We start from the raw sequence: 19,328 nt of genomic DNA on the forward strand, positions 1-19,328 counted from the left end.
AGGTTTGTCTTGTGTGACTCTCCTTCCCTTTTCAATTCGCGGATGTGAAGTCTAGCTCGTATATACGTACACAGTGGCCGGGCTATACTACTGCTACTAGTGTTTACACAACCGTTATTTCCTTCAACTGCAGCTCTGCTAAATTCTTCGGAAACAACGCCGCATCCCCCTCCCTAAGCTGCCGAAATAAACCAATGCGTGACCATTCCTCCCCTCTCGACCGTCGCACCACTAATCCAATGTCGAATGCCTCGCTCCCTGGTCCAAGGTATTCTGGAAGCCTTGCAATTAATAAACATGCCATTTCCTCCACACCATCCGTTTTCGAAATTGTGTCTGGATCCCAATCCACCTCTTCCCACTTAGGGAGTGGCATCTCTTTCCCTCCATTCAGTTTGCAAGCAGCGGTACATTTCACCCCTCGCATCGCCGCTTTCAGGCGAACATATCCTCGTTCTTCGGCCAACCCAACGTCTACAACCTCTGCTGCCCACCGCTTCTGCTCCTGAACTCCCACAGCCATCATTACCCTTCCCTCAATCCCCACCCAGGACCAGGTCGGCGAAAGATACATGCCTGTCTCTGGTCTTCTCGCCGGCTCCTCTACGAACCACAACATCTCCATCAGCAGTCGGTTTCTCCACATACCCCATACATTTTCCCAGCCTGTCAAGCTTTGAATTCGCTGTATGACACCCAGTATCGCCACCAACCTGTCGTCGAATCGCGTCAGTGAACATCGTGTGTACGAGATCTGAATATCTATCCAGTTGCTGTAATATTTCTCCTCGTTATTCTCCTGCTGTATGTCGAAGAAGGAGGCTTTCGGAGAGAACCTGCTTTTCTCGCCCCACGGAATCGCTTCTGTTGCAGAACAGTCCACGCATTCCCAGGCAAGACCCATGGAGCCGTAGTAAACCGTCCTTGGCGCAAGTATTCTCTCCTGAACGACCCACGCGCGGGTGTGCAACGGGAGTGGTGACAGCCCCTTTCGAAGATCAACTCCGATGTTAGAGTTGGCCTCCACGTACAAGTCGTCGAGCAACCGACATGGGCGAAAAAACAGCGGATTACGAGTATTATCGAAGAAGCAGCCCTCATGAGAATTGCGCGCGGCGAGCGCGGCGATAGTGCAAATAGAATTGGCGTATATCTCGCCCATGAACTGCGATTCGTAGGCCCAGTCCTGTGGAGAGTCTTGGATGATGCATAGGGAATCAATCCACAGATACCGATACCTAACATCCAATTGTGAGAATGGAGCTCCGAAACAAGGGAAAGAGTATGTACCCTAGTTCTCTAGTTGTAACTATCGCATGTTGGAATGTTTGTGGCAGGGTAGACTTTTCAATCCCGGACTTCAAGTCGTCGATGTTCTGCACAAGAAGTCGAAGGATTTCTGCCCCACCCCAGCAGTGACTTAGCGTCAAATAGCGAAGGTCATCAAGCTCCATTTTGTCCAATTCCTGCATGGGGACAAGCTTGGGGAGTACAACATCATCACTTCCGACATCAATGAGCCGACTGGGACGGCTCGTCATTCGTGCTGCTCTAGCCGCGTTTGTGCATTTAACATGGCTTTGCACGCATTGCCGTAACCACTCACGAGCCAACGAGAACGATGCTTGTGATGCCAGCGACTCTGCAATTTGCGCGTTTTCATAGATATTTGGGTTTGGGAATTGAAATCCCGTACAGCTGGTGGGGAGCGTGGTATGATTCTCTATGTCTTCGGCAGGCACGATGGCGAGTTCACCCATGGCTTGCTTTCTGCCCTCCCCCGCATGAAGTACCAGTGTTATCCCACCCGAGCGCGAGACTTGTAGCGTGACTATGATGGGTTCGGACGTCGGTGCTCCCTCCTGCTGCCGGACTTTGCCAAGGAAGAGAGAACATAGATGACAGCCTCCCGCCGATGAAACTTGGAGAGTCCCGAGATTGGCGTATCTACGGAACTCCTCCGAGCCTCGAGATGGGTTGAGCAGGAGACGCGAGGTGCTGATGGGCGCCTGACAAGAGAAACACAAGGTGTGCTCCTTTACTGTTGATTCAGTGTCGTTCAGCATTGAGTTGCGCAGCAATCTGTGGTATTTGAGAGATGTATGGGACAGCTGTGACTTGATAGCTCACAAATTCTGGTTGGGGTTCTGCTCGAGTCATGCGACCTGTCCGACAAGATCATCAGTGCTACGATAAGGGCGCTCGCAGAGTTCGTCCGACCGAAAGCGTACACTTCCTGATGAATGGCGACATTGGTCTAGACACCCGAGAGCATACAGGAATGAATCACGGAGGGATGTTCAACTGAACAATTGAGCGGCGGTTGGGGTCTGCGGATTCACTTGGTCGCTCTGACTCTCACATCATCTGTGTTCTTTCGCGATCGCCGGAGTGTGTCTTGCGCGAACGCGACGAACTGGCGGCCCACTTGGGTACGTGCAGCATTGAGAATGTTATGTCACGCGCAGGAGAAAGAGACGTATAATATTAGCCAAGATACCAAAAATGAGGAGCTAGGGAGATGTCATGATCAGGCACATGATACTTACCTAGGTGCAATCCAGTGAGAATCGGTGCAAGCTGGTATACATTCCAATGGTGCGTTGATGACCACGAGGTATATGGGCTGCGGGCAGAGAAGCTACTGTTGACATCACTTCCATTACTGATGCTACGGTTATCTAGAACTCAAAGAGGCAGGACAAGGGGATTCCACCCAGTACTGATAAATTTGATAAGAATGAGAGAAAGGATTGCAATTACATTTATATGTAGCACTTGATGGCAAATTCTGGTATAATTTGAGCTCAACAAAGCAATGATATCGATGGTAAGTGGTCCCAGAAAGGCCTGGTATATGGGTATGAATCACACGTTACAGTTCTGCAATAAGGGACTGCGTAGCTAATGAACCATACACGACAGGGTATTTTGAAGGTATCACGGGTATTGGTAAATTTCTGTCTCCTTCACGTGCAACAAGTCCCTATGGCTGAACACCTGGTGATTTAGAAAGGGTTGCTTTTGTGCGACTTATGCGACGCGCTTGGCGGACCCCATATGCTGCTATCGAAAAGCAGATTCGACAGAGGTCTGGCTTGGGAAGCTCTAGGAGGATGACGACTGTTGGCGTCCATTGAAGTCGCAACGTCAGGGAGAGAACGTGTAGAATGATGTCCAAGTGATTGCCTTTTCATGCTGTTGCTCTCCGAGGTCGCTCGAGCGTGGCCTAAGCTCACACAACCACCAACCTCCTTCGAGAAGCTTGGGAGGAGGTCTGCGTCGGGTGGTACTCTAGCAGAGCCCTCACGACGATAAGGCAAGAATCCTGGGTTTTCAGTCTGCGACATAAAGGTTGTCGGTGGGACTGGTAATCCGGTATTGAATGGAGTAGCGTGGCTAGCCGAGAGAGGAACTGATGATATTGAAGCTGGTGCACTACCAAGGTCCCACTGTTCATTGTCCTTTGAGTGACGGAGCCGGTCGATTTGCGAGCAGTAATCCACGAAGTCGTCGTCATCGGAGGAATAATCGTCGTCATTGGAGGAATAGTCGACGTCTGTACCGTCTGACACGTAAGAATCAGAGTCGGAATAATAACCAGAAGAATCGGAGTCGTCGGAGTCGTCTGGTAGATCAAAAGCCACTCTACGAACTACACTTTGTCCTCGCTTGTGCTCATCGGGGTGTCTCGAAACTGGTGGGTATGGGACGCCCCTACATGCTGAGCGATGGTTGAGGAGCTCCTTGCGAGGATAGTACTTGCTACAATCGGTGCACCAGAAGTGATCCTGAGAGAGAAAGACGGAAGCCACACGCCTGGCCTTGCAGACAGCACGGTGTCCCAGGCGGTCCTGGAAGGAATAGGGCGAGTTGCAATCGGCGCAGCGGATAGTCTCGAGCGTTATGGGGCCGGAACTGGTAGACGTGGACGTCGAGCAGGTGGAAGGGGACGACATGTTCACAATTATGATTAGAAAGGACACGGACTGCAACCTTTTATATGGAGAGCGCGTGGCTCGCTTTGGCCGCATCCTACAGCACGCCACAATGGATTGTCAGACACTTGCGATCCGTGCACCGCATTGTGGCACCGTTCAATACGGTGCTCCGTTCCCCTAGGACCTCAAGGCATCTTTCACTTGAAATTGATGCGCTGATATAGTGCCGCAGAACGCAAAGCAGAACTCACCATGTGAGATGAGCCAAAAGTTGGGACAATAAGTCGTGGGTAACCCTCCGCGGGGTTGTCCTACAGCGTCGAGCGGCCAGCTTTCGAACAAGTAAGCCTCCCCGTCAACATTTCCCGCTGGGTGGATACCTAGGTTGGTCGCGCAGAATGTGCGCAGCAGCGGCCGCGGGAGGTTCGAGACTGCGGGCGGGGAGAGTAACCCGGTTAGCGCTCTGGCGAGAGAAATTCTGGCTTCGTCAAGCAAATCAGAGACGCCCCCGAAGGCGAGAACCAGAGCGGCAACACGTAAGAGAGCAGGTTGTCGTTGGTCGTCCGCGCAACTGCGTTGGTGAGTTGCAATCACAGTGCGACAGCGGCGGCTTTCTCGCCCGGAAATGCTCAAATTCTCTGGCTTCCTCCTGCTCGTTCTCGGTGTCGGAGCTGTCGTGAATGCTGCCTCTCAGGTGCCTCTTGTCAGTTTGAATGGCATCGCTGGTTTGGAGAGCAATCCTTCAACCCAAGTCCCTAGTGCGGCGGACTACAGACTCAATGATCTGAACCTCTTGTCCTCCGAAGAATTTAGCGTCCTCAATCATCCAGCTTTCCCTCATTATAGCGTAAGGATCAAAAAATCCGATTTTTGTGACGGAAATGTGGGGTGAGTACCTCGTGCACTCCGTCGCTACCAAATGATACCCATTTCAGTGTAGAACATACACAGGTTATATCGACATCTCGGAGGTTCGCCATCTATTCTTCTACTTCTTTGAGAGTAGGAACGACCCCGACACGGATGATGTGGTATTCTGGACGAACGGAGGTCCGGGCGCCTCTTCCGCCATGGGTCTCTTCATGGAGCTCGGTCTGTCTTGCTTATGACTGTGGTGCAGGCGGACGCTGATATGACTGTGATATATTGATTGCAGGTCCCTGTCGAGTTGCTGGGCCCAATAGCACGACGTACAATCCCTATGGATGGAACGACAAGGCGAATGTTTTTTTCATTGACCAACCGGTCGGCGTGGGCTTCTCATATGCTGACTACGGAGAGAAAGTCGTAAGTTAAGCAAAATAGTGATTCAATCGGTCATTCACGCAACAAATTTATGGAAAGGAAACTACTCCAGAAGCAGCAAAGGACATTGCAGCGTTTGTTGCCATTTTCTTTGAGCATTTTAGCAAGTTCAAGGGGAGGGGATTCCACATGGCGGGAGAGTCATACGGTGTAAGCTTACTGTGAAGCACAGTGACTTTCGAACATCATAGTAATGCCATTTACAGGGACGCTACGTGCCACTCTTTGCTTCTGCGGTATACGATCAGAACGCGAAGCTCATTGAGGCGGGCCTCACGCCCATCAATCTATCCTCCATTATGATAGGTCTGATGATTGCTACTTCATTAGTGGTCCCATGTTCTGACCGACTCGCTTATTAGGCAATGGATGTACTGACTTCAGCTATTTGATGGAGTCCTACTACGACATGCAATGTACGCCCGTGTCTGTTCCTCCAATTCAAGACATCAGGTTCGTTTTATAAAATACCTTCTTCTCATATTGAATGCGGAAATATCACAGCACGTGTGTTCGCATGAAACAAGCGGTGCGGTTTGGTCTCAATCCACTCGCAAACGCCATCGAACTTCTGTTATGGGATTCGTATAGGTACCACGATGCGTTCGAGCCATGAGAAAATCGTGCATTGAAAGCTTTGAGAGCATGAACTGCGTTGCCGCTAGTCTTTTCTGCGATTCGGAGCTGGATGCCCCCTTTGCGATGAGCGGTACGTGTATGACACAGCATTGTATGAGCAAGTTCGTGCTGACAATTTGAGCTAGGATACAACCCCTACGATATCAGCAAGCGATGGTGAGACCAATTCTTTTGTCCCGCGACTGCCAGCTTGCTCATAGAGTGCAGCGAGGGCGAATTACTGGACACGTTCTGCTATCCCCTCAATAAGTATGTTCTCCCCATCTTTCCTGCTCACCTAAGCTCACAGCCTCATTGCAGGGATATTTCAGCGTACTTGAGCCAGCGCACCGTTCGAGAGATCCTCGGCGTGGATAATTCGTTGCCATTAAACTTCTCTTCGTTTAATGTCGACGTCAATCGTGCCTTCCTAGGGAACTGGGACCATATGTTCCCCACACAGCTCTACATCGCTGCGCTGCTCGAGCGCGGCATTCGTGTACTCATCTACGCCGGATCATATGATGTGGCATGTAATTGGGTATTAATTTTTTGTCTCTGAGCGTCTTAAGTCTCCTGACCTTCGGGTATCCAGGTGAGCAACGAGCGTATGCTGCTCAACATGGAATGGCTTGGCCAGGAGGAATTCCGCTCACAACCGCTGAGGGAGTGGACGGTCGACGGTGTTCATGCAGGACGCACCAGGAGTGCTGGGCTTTTGACTTTCGCAACAATTGATGGTGCGGGACACATGGTGGGTCCCGGAGTACTGTGACAGCTTGACTTTTCATTTTTCTGATGCTCCACGTGCAGGCTCCTTATGACAAGCCCGTAGAATCTCTGGTGCTTGCGAACAAGTGGTTGGCTGGGGACGAGCTGTAAATATCACGATAATGGTTACCGTTGGAGGTGAACAGGTTGGTACAACCCACAGGGGAAGTGCCTGTATTGCTCTCAAGCGTCGTTTTGTTTAAGGAAGAGCGATTTCAGGCATTATAGGTTGCACCATTCGAAAAAATCCTATTGTCGATCTTACCCACGTTCTGAAGCGCTGCTCACCTTTTTCTTCCCTCTTTGTGTAAGGGACAAATGTGCGTGTTGACGACGAGTGACGGACAATGTCAGCCGGCAAGGACAATTGTACAGATCATTCGAATCTCCCGAATCTTACATACACATTTCTTCTTTATTGGTTACTCAAGCAGAAGGGACACTGCGTTTCCCAAATGTTGGCTCTATCTTGCGGTTGCCATCCATAAACTCTTTAACTTCCTCATCCGTAACCTTTGCCCTCCGCTATCGCGACCACCATTATTAGTACGTGCTGAAGTAGATGATCAAAAACACGGACCTCCTGGAAGCCCTTCACAAAGTCCTGCAAATACTGAATGCACTTGGACTTCATTTGTCCTGTCAACAGACGGCCAGCCCGGTATTCCTACAACAACAGAGGCACGCGTCAGATCAAGAGCTGAGAAAAAGATGCGACGGCTGACTTCGCCTATCTTGGCCCACTCCTCATCGTCCTCCATCATAAAGCCCAAATACTGATACGCCACATCTACATCGGGGTTCCCGCCCAGCCTTCGATGCTCTTCCTCCGTCTCCTGGCCGCCAGAGAATCCATGTCTATTGATCTTGTTTTTAATCTGCGCTGGGGTATCGGTCATGTAGATGCTACTGTTAGCGTTCGACGCGCTCATCTTCGTCTGCGGGCCTTGAAGCGCGGGGAAGAATTTGGAGTGCAGCAGAGCGGGTTTAGGGTACTTGAGCTTGACGGCGACATCCCGCGTAAGCCTAAAGTATGGGTCCTGGTCTATCGCACAGGGAATCAGGCAGGGGATGTTCGTCACTTCGCCAAATATTTGTGGGAAGGAGTTGGAGAAGGAGGGAGAGGCTTGGATAGCCGCGAAGTGAATCTTGCCGATGTTGTCGCTGGGAGTAAAAAGTGAGTTAGGGTATAGAAATAACAGAGCGAAAGACAACGTACGAGTCGTTAAATCCAAAGGTAGCTTTTGCTTGATTAATAGTAATTTGACGGGAGACCTTGGATACGTTGCGGTAGAACGCTCCACCGACGTAGTCATAATCACTGAAAATGAATGTCTTATCCTTTTTGAACCCGACGGCAATTATATCTTTGGCATTTTGTTTCGAAAATGCATACGTCTGCTCAGGCTTCAATTCATGCTTGAAAAGGAATTTCTCGTCGTCTATATCTCGAACGCTCAGAACAGCAGGACGTTAGACATGTGAACACCATACCCGTCAGCTGAACCACTAATGGAACATCGAAAACATCCTGCAACCACCTCCCTTACAGTTAAATGATGACAAGCTGTGGAATGCATAACATGGGACTCACTTTGTGAAAATGAAAGGCACCATATGCCCTAAATGCATACTGTCACTACTTGGTCCACGCCCAGTGTATAAGAAAAATGGTTTTCCCTGCTCGTAGCGATCCAAGATCTTGTCAAAATCCCTTTCAATAAGTCAGATTTCCTCCACGATGCTATCTGTGTTCGCGAAACTCACCGATGCGAGAAAAACATGCCCCTGCGCATCAGCACATGGGGTTTATGCCCCGTCAACCGCTCAAAGCGCTCTAGCACGGCCGCATCTACTCTTCGTGTGCCAAACTGGTCAATGAGTTTGTCGTAATCGATCGCCAGTTGCTGGCCGTCGGACGATACAGATCCCTGGACATCCCACGGGGTCACGACTTGGTCGTGGGCAGACGATGCGTCTACGGACTTGATAGCAGGGGCAGAGCTCTCCCCACCAGGGGTAGAATGGGTGGTCGCATTTGACTGCAACGGAGCAGATGCCGTAGAGGCCCCCAGTACATTTGTCCTGCGAGGATGCGTAAGATTCCTTAAGCTCCGTGACTTATGTCGCGAGTGTTACTCACGCATTAAGATATGTTCCTTCTAGTGAAGATGTAATGTTGTCGACGGCGACGGGGGCGGTGGGGTTTACAGAGAGCTCGTCGGGTCCTGCAAGGGAGACACCAGAAGCCATTTCGTATGATTTTTTCTTGATCGTCAAAGAGGTGGAATCAGCGGTCCACAAGGGAGGAGGCGGGAGGATGTGGAGGACGGGTCGATTGGCGATCTTCCGTCCGCACGATCGAGTCAGATTGATTCGACCGTTGCCTTTTCTGGAAAAATGCGATCATGCACTGCTACTAGCGGACTAGTTGCAGTCTCTGGGAGAGCGCGACACAGATCTCGTCCTCTCCGCTGACTAGCATCCTCATTCTGAATAAGGCGGTGGTCAGAGGCAGACATTTCGTATCCAATCGCATGGAACAGCTGGCACCCGTCGTCTGGTCTGCTATCGAACTGGCAGCGACCAGCCGGTTAACTATCTCTTCACGATGGAAAAAGACGTCCGAGGGATCCCTCCTTTCTGCCTGGTCAGGTTCATCTATCAGATTCATATACTCCGGCTCAGCACTCGAGCTCAAGTTTGGCTCCCGCACAGAGCGCAAGGACAGATGGAATGGCGGCACCCAGATGCTTGAATGTTCTGTCATCCCCACTACCTCGAGGTCGAGTGATCTCAGACGTGAACAAATACGCAGGTTCGATGCTGAACTGGGTTTCGTATTTTCACTCCCTCTCATCGGCGAGAAGTGCACCGTCTGTGTCACTCATATTGACTGGGCATCTGTTGTTGAGGTGGAGTCCTTCTTGGTTGGTGCGGTATAGTAGACGTCTTTCATCCTCCCTGGAGACTAGTTATTTATTATATCGACCAGGGTGAAATCATTGAACCATTCACGGAAGCAGAACAATGGCCGACGGTCATGGTAATGGGCGATTCAATATCGTGCGGATACGCACCTTCGGAAAAGGAGCCCATTCTCCGTGGATGCTTGGATGCTTTTCCACATCGAGCACAACGCATCCTCGCAGATACCTGTAGCCTCAGCCTCAATATCGAGCTAGTTGCATATCCTGGAGCATCACTCGTTGAACCGACAGACGAAGAATGCGCTGATGGCATACCATTTAGCATACTAACCAAATTTTTCGATGTGCGAGCCAAATACAGTAACCTCTCTTCCTGAACATCTACTGAAATCACGTCCAGCACTCTCCATGGTCCCATCATAAATGGGAAATCAGTGGCATGCCCACCGTCATCGTTATTGCACTTGGTTCGTTTTGGATCCAAATATACAAGTTGGCATCTGATAAACCTCTAGGGACAAATGATGAGAGCAATGATGTCTCGTTTGACCGATTTATTGATGAGCTGAACACATTTAACAAAACCTTGATCAAGGTATTCCCCTCTGTGAAGGACATATGGCTTATTGTGAGTTCATCCGGTGTATCCACCCTCGCCTTTGCTAGTTAACCCCACCCAGCCACCTTTTGAAGACTTCAATGAGACGGGCCACTCGGAGTTCCGACAACATCTTCTTTCTGGCAGTCATGCCGTGCATTTTTCTGTAGATCTACCAGTTCGCATCTGCGATCTACAGAATGTCATGACGAAAGACTTGACGGTCGATGGCTTGCATCCAACAGTCAAGGGCCAGGAAATTCTCGCAAACAGTTTTGCAGAATTTGCACGACTGTGGTTTGGGGCGATAAGCATTCCCTGAACGATTGTATACACCAATCAGGTATCGAAAGCGCATGATGTATGGCGCAGAGAAATATGTTTGCAACGATGCAGAAGTGTATACTCACCAAGATATTCAAACGTCAATGGATGCTCCCTAGTACTTCACCATCTGTGGAATCCATCTAGGTAGCAAGTTTATATCCATGCACTTAAGAAGTCCACCTTGAGTGAACCCTACTAGAGCACATTCAACAAGGGAATAATTTTGATAAATTGACCTGCGATCGGGAATCTCACTCTCAGTATCAGTATACGATCCGGGGCATTACCAACAAGAGAAAGACTATGATACAAGATCAGGCGATAACGTTACACATCCACCAGGTAATCTAAATCATATCTCCTCGTCGAGTGGGAGACACTGCCGATGTAAATCAGAAACAAGTATAAACATCGACTTGAATCACGTACCCGGAACTCAATAAACCCGTCTGAACTACCACTTTCGCGCGTCCTCGGAGTAGGCATAAGCAGCTGTAAGCTTAGTAGACCCTCTTCGTTTATACGCAGCGATGTTTTTGTTGAACTCTGCAATGCACGCTGTGTGCGAGAGATATGGCTGAAACGATAACTGCAGTGTGCAATTCGGTTTACATCTACCCGAGCGACGAATCAAGTGGTGCGCACCTGAAGCTAACTTGTTCATCACACTCGCAAGATTCTAAGACCTCCTTGTCACTGGGATAATCCATCTAATGATGTAAAATCGAGTGTAAAGATAGGAAGACCGGAGAACAATGGATATCACTACCTCGACACTACCGAAGTTGCCCACAGCTTGCAAGCGTAGTCTCGGCGGAGCGACAATCTTAGCGGATCTTCCTGCTGGCGGTGGTGGATTGCATATGATGGTCAGTTTTTCGCAGGATTGATCAATCTCTGAGAGTGCGTCACGAAGCCAGGAAGACTACGATGTGCATAAGACGAGGGATCTGATGAAAGAAACAAGCGAGACTCACGAACCTTCAAGATGATTTTCATCACTCTGCATATGTTAGGCTCATGTACAACGTGATAGACGGGGGACGCGGTGCTCACGTTGGGTATTCGAGAAAATCAAGCGAGAGCATGGGATCCGCTTCGAATGTAGTAATCTCACAGGTTGCGGTTGGGCCATTCGAGTCTTCTGCTCTATGACCGGTCATAAGCACGCAGAGCGACATCACGCACGCACATACATGAGCAACGTCAACGGGAATCCTGAGCCTGCATACGTCAATCGCATTCCAGTTCCCTTCTCATGCCCAAAGTACTGATCTATGCGTCCATTCGCGGGTGTCTTATTGGAGCGGTTATTACTTCGGTTCGAAGCACCCTCTCCGCGGTCGTTTTCGTTGTCTGAATTGGCATCTTGATGCCACCTTCGGTACTTATTGCCGGATGGGATCGCAGATCCTCCTGCTGTCCCGAAAATGTTCATGCACTCAATCAGAGTTTGGAGCTGGATCTCGAAACTGATATTAGGGACTTCTTGCTCTTGTTCGTCGTGATCCCCTGCATCCTGTGGTAGCTCCGGATGATAATTGAATTCATTGAAAAGCCCCTTGAAGATATATGCGGTAGCTATGGAAAAATGAGAACTTGTGAAGCGCTCCGCATGGACGCCGACTGAATACCCACCGAGTAATGTGCGCGATTCCTCCACCGCGACCGAGAGACCATTTTCAGCGACAGACATCACAGCACGCTGGATTCAACGGAATTGGTCAGCTTTTACCGACAAGACCACTGCGATGCGCCACGTACATTCGCGAAGCCGACACCCCGCAAGAGGGCTATCAAGTACCGGACATCATTCACCGACGCAATCAAGACCTTCAAGTGCGAGCCTCTATAAAATGTATGCGCGGAAGCTACGACAGGGACAGACTACCTTGTCCTGCTCCTCATCCGCCCCGTCGTCGGGCATGATCACGGTATGAGACGAAGGAATGAAGATCTCGATCCGACGCGCGTCGGCGGTGTCCAATACATGGCATCACGTGCCCGCGAGCAGCGCAACACTCGCTCAGGCTGCTATTTACGGGAGCGGATGCTGCGCTCGCTGCCCGTCGGCTCACGTTCTCATCGCCTCGTCTCGCGGGTGGTGCACTCCTCCTCCTCCTCTCCCAATCGTCTCCTATTCCCTGTGGGGCTGTTTCCGACCGCAACCCGTACCCCCTCGCCCAGAGCAACAATTCGCTGGGACCCCGGAAGACGCAGTGCAAGCCTCCATGAAGCACATCACCATCGTTAACCACACATCTGAGATCCTCCTCGTTGAGTGCGAGACAAGGGGCAAGCATGAGGTTAAGGTGCTCCTGCCTTCGCTGTACGCGTCGACAAGCATAGACCGTGCCACAGAGCTCACGCTGTCTACACCCGCCACCAATCATGGTGACGCGAAGGAGGGCTTCACAGTCGTGCCGAACGCGTATACTATTAGTCTGTCGATGGACCTCGGGGCAATGTGGAAATTAATGAACGTGCCAGGAAGTTGTCCGTGGCGAATATATCGCTGCAGGGTATGTTTGTGACTGCTAATCCATCAGGTCGTACTAATGACCGTTCATGCTCGGTTCTTGGCGTGTAGTCGTCCCGTAGACACCACCGACTGCTGATCCTGCCTCGTCGCGACCTCTCTTCATTCCTGGCGAATATGCCGGACACGGTACCGTTGTCGTCTCTAACCCTTCCTGGTCAGTGCAGCCGACCCCACTGATGCCAAGCAACTAACACGCGTGGTTTGTCCAGGAACGCATGATACGTGCGCCTCTTTTGCATTCATTCATGCAGAATGGCGCACCTAACGTGCCCACACATCTATAGCATGGCATTTTACGGCTGGCCCATCTCTCAATGCCAGTCACTTGCAACCCCGCTTGCGGTGCAGCTCCAGTCAGGCATACGCGTCCTAGACATCCGTCTGGCGGTGGTAGACTCGCGTCTCATCGCGTTTCATGGAATATATCCGCAACGCACACCCTTCCAAGAGATCCTTGCTACGATACATTCATTCCTCACCGCACCGGCGACGTGCCGCGAAACCCTCGTCATGTCCATCAAGCAGGAGGACTTCCTCAAGACTCCTGCTGCGCTCTTCTCTCAGCTCGTCCACGATGAGATCGTGAATGGTCCGGGCGGACTGGGCATGTGGTTCCTGGAAAACCGAGTTCCGCACCTCGGTGACGTCAGAGGCAAAGTGGTCATGTTCAGTAGGTTCGGGGGAAGTGGTGACGGCTGGGAGGGCGGGCTTGAGGGCCTGGGTATGCACCCCACTGTCTGGCCGGACAGCGCCAAGTCGGGCTTCGCCTGGCAGTGCAAAAACACCTTGGTCCGGACGCACGACTGGTAAGTGGATATGCACGTGGTCTCCACTGCCAGCGGAACTAACGATCAACACAATTCCTTGTGCTGATATCCAATTCATTGCGCGAAATCCCCGCATCGTCGCGTGTCACCAGGTACAACATCCCGTCGTTCCTGTCCATCCCGGAGAAGACGCAGCTCGCGACAGAGATCCTCCTACCTCCGGCGGATGCGCAGCCGTTTCCGACGTTGGCAATCACATACTTTTCTGCATCGAGCTTCCCACTCGCGTTCCCCCCAACTGTCGCACGGGGCTTTGGCTACCCGCAGTACGGGCTGGGCGTCGAGGGCGTCAACGGGCGGGTGGGCAAGTGGCTGCTCGACTTCCTCGGTGGACAGGATGATGTGTGTGAGAAGAGGCTGGATGGTGACGTCCGGATCAGAGGTTGGGCTTTCATGGACTTCTTCATGGATCCGGAAGATGGGGGAATGGTTCCGCTGCTTGTCGAATGCAATTATAGAGGGAGAAGGCCAGGTGAGGAAGGTTGGCCGTAACGAGCTCATAGCCGAGCTGTGAAGGAACACTGGATTGCATTTGGTCGCATCGTTGTTGATCGTCACACACTGATCCATAAGCAACACATTTCTAATACACATGCATCTGCCTAATGGACTTTGGGCTTGCGCCAGCCTAAACTAGCTACGGTTTGTGGGGGGATGTATCAGGCATGTCGCATTTGAGAGTCAGCGATCTACATCGGCTCTGATGAAATCCTGCTGGTCTAAGCAGCATCAAGTGGATCTTGTCTTCCTTGTTGTCCTGCGCCTTTCACAGTCCAGTCGTAGTAATGAGTCCGTTCCGAGGGTTTCCAGGAGTCGAGCGCGGCAATTGCTACTCGTCCCCAGTCATACGCATCATGCTGTTCGAACTCCGGTCCGTCAATGAACCAGACAAGCGCCTCGTTTGGTGCAGGAATAAATCCCTCACGGACCCCATTTCTGATCAGGTCACGGAGAGGGTTGAAGAAGCCAAGGACGTTTAGGATAATGATAGCTAATCAGATATGAGTGGAGAAACGCATGATATCGGGCTAGATAGGTACTTACGCTTCTCGTGTATGCCAAGCTGGGACCAGGAGGCCACCTCGAGCACCTGCACATGACTGAGTAATCGCCTCTTGGGCCTGGAGAAGAGAACAGGCCCACCTCCTCGAACGTGCCATAGCCGCCAGGCAAGCCAATAAACCCGCATGATCGCCGCGCCAGTTCGAGTTTACGTTCATGCATAGAGTTCACAATAATCTAGCGCACAGTAAATGAACCACGAGACACGATGTGATTGCAACACGAGCACTCACATTGTTTACCTGCCAATCCGAAGCCATTGGTTAGTGGGTGCGGAGTGTGAGAGAAGATTGCGACAAACCCTCTCCCGGCCCTTCTCTTGCAAGACGATGGACGGACCGTGGCGTTCTCCTTTGATCTGGTCCACTTCGCCACCGGCGGCAACCATCGCGTAAGGAACGATCCCGGTGACATCTCCGCCAGTGTTGAGGACTGAGCCCGAGACAACCCCCATGAGCCCTCCTGATCCGCCGCCGTAAACGAGCGGCCGACCAGAGTTCGCCAAGGCCTTCCCTAGCGCTGCAGAGTATGAGGGCAGCGGGGCAAGCGGTCTATGAGAAGCATGAAGACGTCGGAAATGACTGAATGCGTACAATTAGCTGCATGAACGTATGCGGGGTGGCCCCCGAGAGAGGAGGCGCAATAGACCGTGACGGCGCGCGTTTCAGACATCGGGCGCTGCTGGGGAAAGAGACAAGGCTGCAATCACATTTGGAGAAGAAGATATATTGGCAAAGGCGTTATGTAGTTCGTGAGTCATGACTCACGAACGGGACCGCAATCGATATCGGCGAGCTCATCAGAGTGTTTCAGTAGCCAACATATACCACTTAGATCACCGTTCATGTCTTATTTAAATAGTGTCAAGTGGTGCTGTAGAGTACGAGCCTATCTGCAGAAAGCTGAGAGGTCGACATTGAATAATGAGGAGCGAAGGAAACAATTTAATTTTAGTCGAAGGCGGAGAGATCACGAGACAGGACCCCGGAGACGCTGGGGTATGTGTGTGCATTCGCAGTGATGCCAAGGAGCTTCAAAGCTGGCGCAGCCCGCTCCCAACCATCTCCTCCTCCCCTCTCTTCTCTTCCTCCTTCTCCTCCCTTATTAACCCTTCCTCTCCGCCCTTTTCTCTTTCCTCCTCGTCCATCATGACCGCTGTCCTTAGCCCGTCGTCGTACTACCCTGGCCCCAGCATTCTTCTTAACCGCTCGCCATCGGCATCGCCGTATTATCATCCTTCATCCCTCCCGCCTCTCGTCCCATCTGGCTATTCCTCATCCTCCTCCTCACCATCTCCCAACCTCAATGGCGAACAGAACTACATCGTCGGCTCGCCCGCATCTCCCAAGAGTCGATCTGCTTCATTCAACACCCAGATGCAAGACCACCCAGCCAAACCTCGCCCCGGCTCGGCCCCCAACTCTTACCGCATTCGCTTCGCACCACTCCCTGATCCCCGTCGTGACGCATTCGCCTCCCTTCAGAGCGAAGAGGACCTAGATCTCCCTTCCGTCTTCCTCGAGGATACAGACAGCTCCAAGCAGAGCGCTACTAGCTATGCTCGCAAGGCGACGCGTAAGTCGTCCAACGCCCAAGACGCGAAGCCCAAGCCAGCAACACCCGGATCCTTGCTTTTTGCCGGCGACCCCGGCACACCAACGCAAGCGTCCGCCTTGACGCCGACACCCGCAGGCGCTGCCGCCATCACGCCCAGACCGGTACCAAAAGCCGCGAGCATTTGCGCCAAGGCGACGCCCGATCTCGACGACGCTGGTTGGGCCCTCCCCCATGCCTCTCCATGCCCATCCAGTATCAGCTTGCCAGAAGAACGCTCCACCAGGCCGAACAGTATCAAGAGTAGCAAGTGGTCCAGGAGACTGATGAAACCGCTTTCCTCCTCGTCGCCGGGCGAAAGCGATCAATGGGGCTTTCCATTGTTGAAGAAGGTTTCTTCCGTCGTGACTGCGAAGGAGGTGGACCTCGAGATCGAGAAACGCAAAGCAGGCAAGCCGCGTTCCAGAAGCACCAGTGGGCTGAAGCTCTTGAACGGTAGAGTCTATGGTGCAAAGCGAGCTGCCGCCGCAAATCTCTTTGCCAGTGCTCGGTACGTCATTTTATATACTTGATATGTGCCTTCATCTTGTTGGGCATTTTTATTTCTTCTGTCTGAACTGGTAGTGGCTGTAACTTACACCATATTGACTGAATAGATCTGAAGAACCTCAATTTGTAGAATGGGGCTATGGCGGAATGGGAAGCGTGCAAGCCGCCAACGTAGGATCCGGAATCTGGTCCAAGTTGCAGGCTGGACAAGGTGTCAGCATTGGTGCCCATGATGCTGAGAGCAGCTTTGGTCGACGCAGCGTGGCGCCCAGTCGAGACGATGACGATGGTAGTGGCATGGCATGGGTGAAGCGGCGGAGAGAGCAGAGAGAGCGAGCGCAGAAGGAGAAGGAGAGCACACAGGCAGTCAACGAAGGTACCGAGTCGCTCCCGAAGGTCTTAGCTAAGGCGGAGACTCCGTTGGAGGTGGACCCGGACTCGAGCGTTTGTGACCCCGATCCGCCGTGCACAGATAAGACTGATGGCGCGAGTGGGCGCGTTGTTTCGCCCTCTCCGATCTCTCCTCCTATCTCTCTCCCGACGAGCGCAGCGACCACTCCTGGATCCGAGGACCATGTTCTCATGGCGGCGTACATTCCGCCCCGTGCTCACCACCACCATTCGGGAAGCCATGGACATGCCCTCTTGCATACTCCGGGAGTCATGGAGAGGGTCCCCAGTGGACTAAGAGGACGTGAGGTGCGACAGAACAGTGCCGATACTATGCAGGTGGCGCCTGGAGCGCTTGAAATACTGCAGACCGAAGATGTCATCGATACTAGCAAGGATGACGCGCTGCGCAAGGCAGATTCTCTCGCCAGTGCGCTCAGCGATGCTTCAAGCTCGACTCTCAGCGAGGATTCTGATGAGGAGGCCGATGCTGATGAGGACGAGCCATACAGTTCGCAGGACAATGATGACGTGGATGAGGATGAGCAGGAGTGCAAGGTGCGTTCCCGATGCGTTCTCTGTCTTCCTCTTCACTATATACTTATGTACACTATCCGTGCATAGCGTATCACCGCAATGGGTGCGGGCGTCGAGAAAATTAGTAGACACAAGGAGACCGCGCCTGCGCAGGGCGAATAACGGAATCCCGTCCGCCACCCAAAATCGAGGCAGCCGTCCGATTGAAGCCCCCTGCTGAAATTCAAACGCTCGCTATAACGCCGCCCGCGGTGCTTGACCGCTGCATATCTCCGCTCTGGGCCCGCTTTTTGCTTTGTGCAATTTGCTGTAGATATCATTCCCACCCGCGCTTGGCATCTTGCACGCCGCTGCAGGCAGCGCCTGTATATGTCGCTGGCATCTGGGAGGTGCTGTGGTGACCTGTTGTTGTGTCTCGATATACCTGTGAGCACCGCGTCGTTTCGTCTCAGATTTTTGTTTTCCTTTGACCATCCCGCATGTTGTTGCGGGATATGTCTTGTACTATCAGTCGATCGGATTCCCATCTCATTTATTTAACTCCCTTCCGTACATTACCATACCACCAGTACCCGCAATATGGAGACTGTAATCCTCTTTCTCTTATCTCTCTTACTCCTCACTCTTCATGAGCGACAGTCTCTCATTCATTTTTTACTCTTATTATCGTGTATATCCTCGTTTTCTCGCTCTCCTTCACCCTGGATCGTCTGCTCTCATATCTTGTTCGGAACCTCTAGCATATTGGATAGTGTGTTGCGTCGCGGGCTCGGGCATCTTTCGATGTAGCCGGGCCAGTGTGCATAGTGTGTACAGTAGCAGTTGATACGGAACATAGTGATAATCGTCCTGCGTCGGATTGACGTCTATCAGCACGTTGGATGCGCATTGCACCACCGGCTGTGGAGCGAACGGTATCTGTGGTATTTTGGGTGAGCAATGGCGCGCCGAGGCCACGATCCGCACATTCCTCGGAACCGGACCCAGTCGGTCAATAATAAGTATCGTCCCTTACGCACTCTCCCAACAGACGCGAGCTCCACGTATACACCAGCCGTCAATGATCCACGGAAGCGCACCCAGCCTATCGCCCTCGGTTGCAGTTGCGCTCATCTACCGTGGACCCCCGATCTCACGGCGCATGCTTCACCCTCCGGACGACCCGCCTGGGCACACCGTCCTCGCGCACCCACTCGCGGACGAGCGCGTACCCGCCGCGCCGGGGCAGCCACACCCACGCCACGGCCCAGTACGCCGCGCCGACGAGCGAGATCGACGACGCCACGACGACGTGCAGCTGTGGGGTGTCTCGGCATCAGTGGGACGGGGCGGACGGCGGGAGGAACGACGGGCACGTACCCAGTATGGCAGGCGGCC

The 19,328-nt window shown here is 52.2% G+C and overlaps 9 protein-coding genes across 9 annotated transcripts; 4 read left to right on the forward strand and 5 right to left on the reverse strand.

Moving 5' to 3' along the window:
• Positions 1 to 103: 103 nt before the first annotated feature.
• On the reverse strand, positions 104 to 1,760 carry FIBRA_08020 (uncharacterized protein; the record flags this gene model as incomplete). The annotated part of the gene is made up of 3 exons (XM_012329680.1): positions 104 to 1,238; positions 1,291 to 1,546; positions 1,607 to 1,760. The coding sequence occupies 3 exons, from the start codon at positions 1,758 to 1,760 to the stop codon at positions 104 to 106; spliced, it is 1,545 nt and encodes a 514-aa protein (XP_012185070.1).
• A 1,248-nt stretch (positions 1,761 to 3,008) lies between these two features.
• On the reverse strand, positions 3,009 to 3,959 carry FIBRA_08021 (uncharacterized protein; the record flags this gene model as incomplete). The annotated part of the gene is made up of 1 exon (XM_012329681.1): positions 3,009 to 3,959. The coding sequence occupies one exon, from the start codon at positions 3,957 to 3,959 to the stop codon at positions 3,009 to 3,011; it is 951 nt and encodes a 316-aa protein (XP_012185071.1).
• A 607-nt stretch (positions 3,960 to 4,566) lies between these two features.
• FIBRA_08022 (uncharacterized protein) lies at positions 4,567 to 6,746 on the forward strand (the record flags this gene model as incomplete). Its single annotated transcript, XM_012329682.1, has 13 exons — positions 4,567 to 4,829; positions 4,882 to 5,033; positions 5,098 to 5,228; positions 5,286 to 5,396; positions 5,453 to 5,552; positions 5,609 to 5,699; positions 5,751 to 5,849; positions 5,912 to 5,955; positions 6,011 to 6,041; positions 6,093 to 6,134; positions 6,186 to 6,405; positions 6,460 to 6,618; positions 6,678 to 6,746. 13 exons carry the CDS (start codon positions 4,567 to 4,569, stop codon positions 6,744 to 6,746), a joined length of 1,512 nt encoding a protein of 503 aa, XP_012185072.1.
• Positions 6,747 to 7,061: 315 nt separating this feature from the next.
• On the reverse strand, positions 7,062 to 8,888 carry FIBRA_08023 (uncharacterized protein; the record flags this gene model as incomplete). The annotated part of the gene is made up of 8 exons (XM_012329683.1): positions 7,062 to 7,160; positions 7,216 to 7,302; positions 7,361 to 7,799; positions 7,855 to 8,077; positions 8,130 to 8,176; positions 8,230 to 8,349; positions 8,403 to 8,720; positions 8,779 to 8,888. 8 exons carry the CDS (start codon positions 8,886 to 8,888, stop codon positions 7,062 to 7,064), a joined length of 1,443 nt encoding a protein of 480 aa, XP_012185073.1.
• A 284-nt stretch (positions 8,889 to 9,172) lies between these two features.
• FIBRA_08024 (uncharacterized protein) lies at positions 9,173 to 10,485 on the forward strand (the record flags this gene model as incomplete). The annotated part of the gene is made up of 5 exons (XM_012329684.1): positions 9,173 to 9,574; positions 9,631 to 9,909; positions 9,966 to 10,032; positions 10,081 to 10,193; positions 10,246 to 10,485. The coding sequence occupies 5 exons, from the start codon at positions 9,173 to 9,175 to the stop codon at positions 10,483 to 10,485; spliced, it is 1,101 nt and encodes a 366-aa protein (XP_012185074.1).
• Positions 10,486 to 10,842: 357 nt separating this feature from the next.
• On the reverse strand, positions 10,843 to 12,417 carry FIBRA_08025 (uncharacterized protein; the record flags this gene model as incomplete). The annotated part of the gene is made up of 10 exons (XM_012329685.1): positions 10,843 to 10,869; positions 10,920 to 11,079; positions 11,136 to 11,200; positions 11,260 to 11,415; positions 11,472 to 11,493; positions 11,547 to 11,639; positions 11,687 to 12,071; positions 12,129 to 12,195; positions 12,255 to 12,323; positions 12,382 to 12,417. The coding sequence occupies 10 exons, from the start codon at positions 12,415 to 12,417 to the stop codon at positions 10,843 to 10,845; spliced, it is 1,080 nt and encodes a 359-aa protein (XP_012185075.1).
• A 304-nt stretch (positions 12,418 to 12,721) lies between these two features.
• FIBRA_08026 (uncharacterized protein) lies at positions 12,722 to 14,351 on the forward strand (the record flags this gene model as incomplete). The annotated part of the gene is made up of 5 exons (XM_012329686.1): positions 12,722 to 13,012; positions 13,081 to 13,186; positions 13,242 to 13,254; positions 13,317 to 13,838; positions 13,952 to 14,351. The coding sequence occupies 5 exons, from the start codon at positions 12,722 to 12,724 to the stop codon at positions 14,349 to 14,351; spliced, it is 1,332 nt and encodes a 443-aa protein (XP_012185076.1).
• A 227-nt stretch (positions 14,352 to 14,578) lies between these two features.
• FIBRA_08027 (uncharacterized protein) lies at positions 14,579 to 15,593 on the reverse strand (the record flags this gene model as incomplete). The annotated part of the gene is made up of 6 exons (XM_012329687.1): positions 14,579 to 14,850; positions 14,904 to 14,949; positions 15,003 to 15,098; positions 15,155 to 15,163; positions 15,223 to 15,440; positions 15,515 to 15,593. 6 exons carry the CDS (start codon positions 15,591 to 15,593, stop codon positions 14,579 to 14,581), a joined length of 720 nt encoding a protein of 239 aa, XP_012185077.1.
• Positions 15,594 to 15,844: 251 nt separating this feature from the next.
• Positions 15,845 to 18,113, forward strand: FIBRA_08028 (uncharacterized protein; the record flags this gene model as incomplete). The annotated part of the gene is made up of 3 exons (XM_012329688.1): positions 15,845 to 17,025; positions 17,132 to 17,972; positions 18,039 to 18,113. The coding sequence occupies 3 exons, from the start codon at positions 15,845 to 15,847 to the stop codon at positions 18,111 to 18,113; spliced, it is 2,097 nt and encodes a 698-aa protein (XP_012185078.1).
• Between the last annotated feature and the right edge of the window lie 1,215 nt (positions 18,114 to 19,328).

The sequence above is a fragment of the Fibroporia radiculosa genome (assembly GCF_000313525.1).
Source record: "Fibroporia radiculosa TFFH 294 genomic supercontigs, scaffold22166, whole genome shotgun sequence".
NCBI lineage: Eukaryota > Fungi > Basidiomycota > Agaricomycetes > Polyporales > Fibroporiaceae > Fibroporia > Fibroporia radiculosa.